Source organism: Formica exsecta, unplaced genomic scaffold, assembly GCF_003651465.1.
Source record: "Formica exsecta isolate Colony F162 unplaced genomic scaffold, ASM365146v1 scaffold161, whole genome shotgun sequence".
NCBI classification, from domain to species: domain Eukaryota; kingdom Metazoa; phylum Arthropoda; class Insecta; order Hymenoptera; family Formicidae; genus Formica; species Formica exsecta.
The window spans coordinates 262,814-272,365 of NW_021848930.1; the positions used below are offsets into that span (position 1 = coordinate 262,814).

At 37.6% G+C, this 9,552-nt stretch overlaps 3 protein-coding genes across 3 annotated transcripts in view; all 3 read left to right on the forward strand.

Annotated features, from left to right (window-relative positions):
• LOC115233170 (pre-mRNA-processing factor 6-like) overlaps positions 1-9,552 on the forward strand; it is a 28,859-nt gene that overhangs the window by 6,615 nt on the left and 12,692 nt on the right. The window contains exons 3-4 of the mRNA XM_029803454.1: positions 4,196-4,337; positions 4,418-4,472. Of these exons, the coding sequence (XP_029659314.1) occupies positions 4,196-4,337; positions 4,418-4,472 (197 nt within the window). The remainder of the gene's footprint in view (positions 1-4,195; positions 4,338-4,417; positions 4,473-9,552) is intronic.
• LOC115233169 (pre-mRNA-processing factor 6) lies at positions 61-3,743 on the forward strand. The gene is made up of 9 exons (XM_029803453.1): positions 61-218; positions 326-385; positions 471-597; positions 669-1,219; positions 1,297-2,077; positions 2,165-2,380; positions 2,458-2,799; positions 2,894-3,237; positions 3,345-3,743. The coding sequence occupies exons 1-9, from the start codon at positions 124-126 to the stop codon at positions 3,622-3,624; spliced, it is 2,796 nt and encodes a 931-aa protein (XP_029659313.1). The 5' UTR covers positions 61-123; the 3' UTR covers positions 3,625-3,743.
• LOC115233174 overlaps positions 6,406-9,552 on the forward strand; it is a 12,046-nt gene continuing 8,899 nt past the window's right edge. The window contains exons 1-5 of the mRNA XM_029803460.1: positions 6,406-6,460; positions 6,576-6,737; positions 6,936-7,149; positions 7,303-7,449; positions 7,573-7,955. Coding sequence (XP_029659320.1) covers positions 6,581-6,737; positions 6,936-7,149; positions 7,303-7,449; positions 7,573-7,955 — 901 coding nt within the window. The 5' untranslated portion in view covers positions 6,406-6,460; positions 6,576-6,580. The remainder of the gene's footprint in view (positions 6,461-6,575; positions 6,738-6,935; positions 7,150-7,302; positions 7,450-7,572; positions 7,956-9,552) is intronic.

Here is a 9,552-nt window from a genome sequence, read left to right on the forward strand (position 1 = left end):
CTCGGTCTAGATATACTATGTCTATGGTATGTCCTTTTCTACGTGCACCTCGGCTCCCACTCCTCAATACTCGGTCTAGATATACTATGTCTATGGTATGAATAAACAAGCGATATATCCAACATGGCAGTTCCCCCGGTTTCATTAAATACGCGAAATAAAAAGCACTTTTTGGGTGTACCGGCACCTTTGGGATATGTTGCTGGTGTTGGAAGAGGGTAAATTTTTTTATGTAACATATAATTATAAATAATCGAATAACTACTGAGTATAACTATAGCAATCAAGATGCAAACATATAGTTAACCTCTCTTTCTCTCCGCAGAGCTACAGGATTTACAACACGGTCTGATATCGGTCCCGCTCGAGATGCTAATGACGTTTCGTAAGTAGAAAAATACATTTCTTATTAGAAGACAACTCGACAAATGCAACATTCTCTTACAAATTATTATTTATTTTGAATGCAGAGACGATAGACACGCTCCACCCACGAAACGTGCAAAGAAGAAGGAAGAAGAGGAAGAAGATGAAGAAGATTTAAATGATAACAATTACGATGAATTTTCAGGATATGGAGGTTCCCTATTTAGTAAAGTAAGTAAAATTATTATTTTTTTTTTTTAGTTAGGTATGTTAGAGAGATAATACTATTCTAATAATTTCAGGATCCTTACGATAAAGATGACGAAGAAGCAGATGCAATTTATGAAGCTATCGATAAACGTATGGATGAGAAACGTAAGGAATACAGAGAAAAACGTCTCAGGGAAGAATTGGAACGCTATCGTCAAGAACGTCCTAAAATTCAGCAGCAGTTCTCAGACTTGAAAAGAGAATTGGTTAATGTGTCAGAAGACGAATGGAAAAATATTCCTGAAGTAGGAGATGCTAGAAATCGTAAACAGCGTAATCCAAGAGCGGAAAAATTTACCCCATTACCAGATTCTGTCTTAGCGAGGAATTTAGGTGGTGAAACATCCACTAGTATTGATCCGACTAGCGGTTTGGCCTCTATGATGCCAGGTGTGGCAACACCAGGTATGCTAACTCCCACAGGGGATCTTGACCTCAGGAAGATTGGACAGGCCAGAAATACATTGATGAATGTCAAGCTGAATCAAGTTTCTGATTCTGTGGAGGGCCAAACTGTAGTCGATCCAAAAGGATACCTTACAGATTTGCAAAGCATGATACCTACTTATGGCGGTGACATAAAGTAAGTGTATGATTATTACATATTTAATTTTAAGATTGTATAAACATTCTTATCACAATTTTTTTTTATTTCCATAGTGACATAAAAAAAGCCAGATTATTGTTGAAATCCGTCAGAGAGACCAATCCTAACCATCCCCCTGCATGGATCGCGTCCGCACGTTTAGAAGAAGTGACAGGAAAAGTTCAAGCGGCAAGAAATTTAATAATGAAAGGTTGTGAGGTAAATCCCACTTCTGAGGATCTGTGGTTGGAAGCTGCGAGACTGCAGCCGCCGGACACGGCGAAGGCGGTGATAGCACAATCGGTGCGACACATTCCAACATCTGTCAGAATCTGGATAAAGGCCGCGGATTTGGAGATGGAGATGAAAGCGAAAAGAAGAGTGTATCGAAAGGCCCTGGAACATATCCCGAATTCAGTGCGATTATGGAAAGCCGCCGTCGAATTGGAGGAGCCCGAGGACGCACGTATTTTGCTCAGTCGTGCGGTTGAATGTTGTCCGACTAGTGTAGATTTATGGCTCGCTCTCGCTAGATTAGAAACCTACGATAATGCGAGAAAAGTCTTGAACAAGGCCCGAGAGAATATCCCGACAGACAGACAAATTTGGACTACAGCAGCGAAATTGGAAGAGGAAAACGGCAATAAACACATGGTAGAGAAGATCATCGATCGCGCTATATCCTCGTTGAGTGCGAACGGGGTAGAGATCAACAGGGAACATTGGTTCAAGGAAGCAATGGAAGCTGAAAAGGCGGGAGCGGTGCATTGTTGTCAGGTTATCGTCAAAGCTATTATCGGTTTTGGAGTAGAAGAAGAAGATAGAAAGCATACTTGGATGGAAGATTCGGAAACTGTAAGGCATTATCTATTGTTTATATAATGAAAATGATACATGTGAAAATTAATGTCTATATTGAGAAATATATTTATTTTGTTACAGTGTGCTCAACAAGGGGCATTAGAATGTGCGAGAGCTGTCTACGCGTACGCATTAACGACATTTCCTAGTAAGAAATCGATTTGGCTGCGCGCAGCTTATTTCGAAAAGACATACGGAACACGAGAATCTTTGGAAGCTTTGTTACAAAGAGCAGTCGCTCATTGTCCGAAGAGTGAAGTGCTCTGGCTGATGGGTGCTAAATCTAAGTGGTTGGCTGTGAGTAGATTTACGTTTAAAATTTTAATTCGAGATAACTTTTTATTAATATCTTTTTCTCTTTTTTTTCATTTCAGGGTGACGTGCCGGCAGCCAGAGGTATCTTATCTCTCGCGTTTCAAGCCAATCCAAATTCCGAAGAGATTTGGTTGGCAGCAGTGAAGCTCGAATCCGAAAACTCGGAGTACGAGAGAGCGCGACGTTTATTGGCCAAGGCTAGAGCATCCGCTCCGACACCGAGAGTGATGATGAAAAGCGCTAAACTGGAATGGGCTCTTAATAATTTGGATGCGGCGTTGCGTTTACTCAAGGAAGCTCTCGAAGCTTTCGATGATTTTCCTAAACTATGGCTAATGAAAGGTCAAATCGAAGAACAGCAGGGTTATTTAGACAAAGCAATAGAAACATATAATCAAGCGGTGAGTGAATGCTTTTTTTACACTAATTTAATTAAGATACACAAACTTGTAAAAAAAAAATATCATATCTTTTTTTATATATTTATACACACAGATCAAGAAATGTCCAAATTCGATACCTCTATGGCGTCTGCTAGCGCAATTGGAACACAGGAAGAACCAAGTGACCAAGGCACGTTCGGTTTTGGAGAAAGCTCGACTCAAGAACTCTAAAAATGCAGAATTATGGGTAGAGGCTATCCGAAACGAATTAAAAAGCGGCGGCCCACGCGATTTTTCAAATATGCTAATTGCTAAAGCATTACAAGAATGCCCTACATCGGGCCTCCTTTGGGCGGAGGCAATTTTCATGGAACCACGACCTCAACGGAAAACTAAGAGTGTGGATGCTCTTAAAAAATGCGAACATGATCCTCATGTTCTTTTGGCAGTGTCAAAGTGAGTCGACATTTATTTGGAATATATACAAGTTTATATCAAGATTTATAAAGAATATATATGAGAAAAAAAGAGTTGTGAAAATTATACAGATTTTTCTGTTACAGATTATTTTGGTGCGAACGTAAGTTATCAAAATGTAGAGATTGGTTTAATCGAACGGTCAAGATAGACCCGGATTTAGGAGACGCGTGGGCATATTTCTATAAGTTTGAATTATTAAATGGCACCGAAGAACAGCAGGAAGATGTAAAGAAAAGATGTATTGTCGCAGAACCTCATCATGGTGAAAATTGGTGTAAGGTTTCCAAAAATATAGCAAACTGGTGTTTGAGTACAGATCAGATTCTAATAAAGGTTGCAAAGGAGTTACCTATTCCTACATAAAATAAAAATTGTTTTTGATATAATTAAAATGCTATGACAAAGTAATCATTGATTTATGTTAGTAACGAGTAAGTTTGTAAATAAAGTTTGTAAATAAAGAAAGAATCGATTAATTTTAATATTAGTGTGTTCGTTTTCATATTATATTTATTAAATATAATATATGAAATAAATTTAAATACATACATAAAATGCCACAAATACATATATATAAATATGTAGGGTGCGTTCAGAAAAAAACAAACGTTGAATACCAATCGTGATTGGTTCTTACTTCTAGAACCAACAAATCAACATCGAGTGTTGACAAGACGATGTTCAACGGTTGCGTCTTCTGAACGCACCTATTGCGTTTGGCGTGTGGGAGTTGACATTGTTAGGAATAATTGCACTCACGGAATGCGCTAATACTGATATTAATTCGTATAACTTTTACAAATGCTTAATAAAATAGCGTTTTTGAATGTAGCAGGTTTATCGCTCTCAGAGCGATTAATGACGTCATTGCATCGTCTCTGCCAATAAAAGGCTTAGTCTACGCGTACGCATTAACGGCATTTCCTAGTAAGAAATCGATTTGGCTGCGCGCGGCTTATTTCGAAAAGACATACGGAACACGAGAATCCTTGGAAGCTTTGTTACAAAGAGCAGTCGCTCATTGTCCGAAGAGTGAAGTGCTCTGGCTGATGGGTGCTAAATCTAAGTGGTTGGCTGTGAGTAGATTTACGTTTAAAATTTTAATTCGAGATAACTCTTTATTAATATTTTTTTCTCCTCTTTTTTTTCCTTTCAGGGTGACGTGCCAGCAGCCAGAGGTATCTTATCTCTCGCGTTTCAAGCCAATCCAAATTTGTTAACCCGTTCATTCGAAAACGTTATAATAATGAAAGACTAAACCACAGTATACTTATATACAGTAGGGACACACCGCATCGGCACCTTTGATCTTTTTCAACAGATCTTTAAGGGTCAATTTCACAAAGTCCAGTTAGATTAACCGACGGTTAAAATTAGCAGGGTTCGAAGCTTTCGATGATTTTCCTAAACTATGGCTAATGAAAGGTCAAATCGAGGAACAGCAGGGTTATTTAGACAAAGCAATAGAAACATATAATCAAGCGGTGAGTGAATGCTTTTTTTACACTAATTTAATTAAGATACACAAACTTGTAAAAAAAAAATATCATATCTTTTTTTATATATTTATACACACAGATCAAGAAATGTCCAAATTCGATACCTCTATGGCGTCTGCTAGCGCAATTGGAACACAGGAAGAACCAAGTGACCAAGGCACGTTCGGTTTTGGAGAAAGCTCGACTCAAGAACTCTAAAAATGCAGAATTATGGGTAGAGGCTATCCGAAACGAATTAAAAAGCGGCGGCCCACGCGATTTTTCAAATATGCTAATTGCTAAAGCATTACAAGAATGCCCTACATCGGGCCTCCTTTGGGCGGAGGCAATTTGTCCGCCATGTCTTTAGATTGCAGTACCGTATCAATAATATCGAAAACCTTTGTCATCAGTACATCTTTTTTTTAAATTTTTACAGATTATAATAAATTTTTTTCGAATAAAAATCAATTATTGGACAAAATGCGAAATCAGCAAGACGGTAACACAGTTTTGCAGATTATGTTTCACTAGATGTAATCACAATAATGGAGATATACTAAGTTCTTTATGTTGAACGGGATTGGCGTGACCTATAAAAATGGCCGTTTACAATGCGCAAGCAAATCTGCGCGGCTGACTTGAGAACAAAGGACTGTCCCTATTGTATGTAAATATACTGTGACTAAACGTTCTTTGGCTCGGCCGAACTCTGCGAAGATACCGGAAAAAGTGATTTTCCGCTGCAGTCTTTTTCCTCTCTCCGAGCCACAGATTCTAGCCTGGCATGTCCCGCGCTCATTGGCTGCTTCAAGCGCCTGCGCGAGCCATGCCATGAGCGTCATTCTATCCATGGTGTAAAAAACGAGGTGACGCATTCCCAACGCTGCGCACTCGTTCAATTTTTGAGCCAATCAGCGCATGACCCATTTTGCAAGAAAAGCAATATGGATGCTCCCGTCAGTGTAAAGCTTATAGCCCAGTGCTCGGATTTAGTTGCACATTTCGGCCCGATTCCGTGGCTCACGCCTATTGCCCCCCACTCACCGCTCGTGCGTTAGCGACGAGTCGCCAGATACGCGTAACTAAGGAGCGCGACGCTTTGTCTCAGGAGCGTCCATATATAAGAATGTCCAAATATAATAATAAGACAATATACATCGGGCCTCCTTTGGGCGGAGGCAATTTTCATGGAACCACGACCTCAACGGAAAACTAAGAGTGTGGATGCTCTTAAAAAATGCGAACATGATCCTCATGTTCTTTTGGCAGTGTCAAAGTGAGTCGACATTTATTTGGAATATATACAAGTTTATATCAAGATTTATAAAGAATATATATGAGAAAAAAAGAGTTGTGAAAATTATACAGATTTTTCTGTTACAGATTATTTTGGTGCGAACGTAAGTTATCAAAATGTAGAGATTGGTTTAATCGAACGGTCAAGATAGACCCGGATTTAGGAGACGCGTGGGCATATTTCTATAAGTTTGAATTATTAAATGGCACCGAAGAACAGCAGGAAGATGTAAAGAAAAGATGTATTGTCGCAGAACCTCATCATGGTGAAAAGCATATGCAGCTATGCAAATTTGTGTGTGATAAGCCTATAGCGGGGAGCACACACTTTTGCATAAGCGCATAATCATAAGCATAAGGAAATTGATTTGCAAAAGTGTGTGCTCCCCGTTTATCATCCGTCCTTTGATGCAACATATGCAGTAAGTAGTATAAATATAATTAATAAAATAAAATATAATATAAATTTAATATAATTAATGTTGAGGCATCGTATTGTTTGATATTTGCTTAATAATATGTATTATGATCATCTAGGAATCATGCCGACTTGTTGCATCAAAAATTGTAAAAGTCGCACCGGTGGAGCTACGAAAACGAAAGACATCAAATTTTTTCCATTCCCGCAAAATCCTGCATTAAAAAAGAAATGGTTCGAAGCTTGCCACCGAGAAGAAGAAAATTTAAACGTGAACAGCGGTAAATTTCATTTAAAAAATACATTTGTTATAAATGTTTGAAATATTTAAAAATAACAATCTATCGAGTTTGATTTTAATTATCAGAGAGTTCAATGAATCAGAATCGTCCATACTCGCATATGACATACTCGTATCATATGTCAAGAACGTGAGAACGTGATTTTTGCGATTTTGAAAACTTATGTGTAATTTTCAGCAAGAATATGTGAGCTACATTTCTCTTCGGACTGCATGGAAAAGAAATGGACAAAGCCACGTACGCCGAATACCAAGGCTCGATTAATGAATCGATTGAAGACTGGTTCGATTCCAACGCAATTGCTCGATTTACCAAAGCAAGATACAAATAGAATTAACAGGTGCAGTACATTGGAAGGTGATGAAACAGAACCCATGACGAAAAACATCTGGTAAGTTTGGAAGTGATCCTACTGTATGTTTTTCAAAACACTGCTTGTATGAAATTTTAAAAAATTCGATTAATTGTCTTAGATAAATGATTTTGTATCATTGTCATTTGTAATATATATTTCACACTAAATATAGTACTTTGCATGTTACAGTCGTACTGGAATCCCAACGTACGAAGAACTTGTAGCTTGTGCGAGAAATAATATTGTCAAGAGGCATGCCACATCTGCCGAAACTTCCACACATATGGAATGTAACAGAAAATGTACAGAAAGCTCACCGTTAGGATGGAACCATGTGTATGTATTAAAAAATAAAATACGTAAATAAAAAATAAATAAAATAGATAAGTAAAAATAAATAAATAAATAAAAAGAAAAAAAGAAAAAAAGAAAAAAAATAAAAAAATTATATATTTACAGAGATGTGCGTGAACCGGAAACGGAAATTGAAAAGCTCCAACGGCGCTTGAAGGAAGCTGAAGAAAGAAATAGGCTACTGTTATTGGAAAATAAGCAGCTTAGAAAAGCATGGGAAATGAAATCCAATGATCTTGAAGCCATGAAGAAAAATGAACAAAGAATTGGCCAGGATACTGCTGCTGATATATTACATGCCGTATTTACACCGGGCCAAGTAAAAAAATTGATGGCGCCGAACGCTAAGAGAATTAAATGGTCAGCAGATGACATTTCTTCTGCTATTGCCGTTCGGTCATTGAGTGGTAAAACGTACAAATATTTACGTGAAGTTAAGCAGTTACCGCTACTTTGCGAGTCCACTCTGCGGAATTGGGCAGCATCATTTGATACGAAACCAGGAGTTTTGAAGGATGTTTTGAAAATAATGCAATCAAAAGGAGAAGATTTATCTGTCGCAGACAAAATTACCGTTCTGACCTTTGATGAAATCTACATTTCAAACATATTGGATCTAGAACGCAGGGAACAGAAAATTTACGGACCACATAAAACCTGTCAATTTGTGATGGTCAGAGGTCTCTTTTCGAAATGGAAACAGCCGATTTATTACCAATACTCTCAGCCAATGATGAAGGACATTTTATTGAATATTATAACAGCTCTCCACAAAATCTATTATACAGTTGTAGCAATAACTAGTGATTTAGGACCTACGAACATAGCTTTGTGGAATGAACTAAACATAGGTGTTGGATTGTCGAAGTCACAGCAAGGCATGAAACAAGACTCCTCAGAGAAGAAATATTTTTTCGAACACCAGGCAGATAAATCTTTAAAGATTTTTGTCTTCGCAGATGTTCCTCATTTGATCAAGCTATTAAGAAATAACTTCATTGACTACGGTTTTCTTGTTGGTGGAAAAATATTGAATAAGCGAATTTTGAAAGAACTTGCACTGAATTCCAAAGATTTAAAAATTGCTTTCAATTTAAGTGAAAAGCATCTCGACGCCAAGGGACATCAGCGTCAAACTGGTGAAATTAGCGGCACAAGCTTTTTCTCGCCGAAACGCATTGGCCATTAAGTACTGCGGAAGAAAGGGATTTTTCTCGCAAAACAATTATTGGCAAGAACTATCGGATGTTTTTCTTCTGATTAATGACTAGTTCGATGTATTGAACAGCCAATCAAAATTCGGATCCCATAGCGGCTCGCGTGCTTATGAAGTGGAATTGGAACATCAAAATTAAATTTTGGGGAAAATGAGCCAGTTCATTTCCAACATGAGAGTTGGCAAAAAATCGGCTCTCCTACCATTTCAAAAGGGCATATTACTGACGAATGCTTCATTGAAAGAATTGCTGCCATATATAAAAGAAAAATATTTTTCCGATTTATTCATACTCGAATACATAATTACAAGGCGGTTATGTCAGGATGTGCTCGAAAACTTCTTCTCTTATTTAAGAGCAATGAGAGCAGCCAACGACCATCCGTCACCTATGGAAGTACAGCACAGATTAAAATGGTACATTCTTCGCAAACATTCTGCACAGTGCATATCGGCACGAGAGAACACCGAAGGTGACTCAAGCGCAGTTCCTTTTATGACAATGGAAGATATACATTGCACTGATTCGTACGAATTAGATTGTATCGAAGATTTTAATGATGATGATAATAATGATGATGATGTGGAAGCTGCATTGTTCATTCACAATGAAAAACTACACACTTCCGAAGTGAAGATATTAACAATCGTACACAAGACGAAGAAGAAAAAGACAAGGAAAATAAAGGTAAAAAATGCACATTTTTCGAAAAATCAGCTTGATACGCTCGCTCTATTACATCAGATATAATACAAAAGCAACTATTATATACTGTTTTACATTGTAGCACTGGAGTTATTATTAGTAATAATAATTTGTATATAAATAAAACATCAATACTTATTATAAGTATACTTATAATAAGTAT

What these genes read in the sequence shown, in the direction of transcription:
- LOC115233169 (XM_029803453.1), top strand. Translation starts at nt 124, where the DNA reads ATGGCAGTTCCCCCGGTTTCATTAAATACGCGAAATAAAAAGCACTTT. An exon ending in GGATGGAAGATTCGGAAACT is followed by an intron (nt 2,078 to 2,164) that starts GTAAGGCATTAT and finishes ATTTTGTTACAG; the next exon opens with TGTGCTCAACAAGGGGCATT. An exon ending in GTTCTTTTGGCAGTGTCAAA is followed by an intron (nt 3,238 to 3,344) that starts GTGAGTCGACAT and finishes TTTCTGTTACAG; the next exon opens with ATTATTTTGGTGCGAACGTA.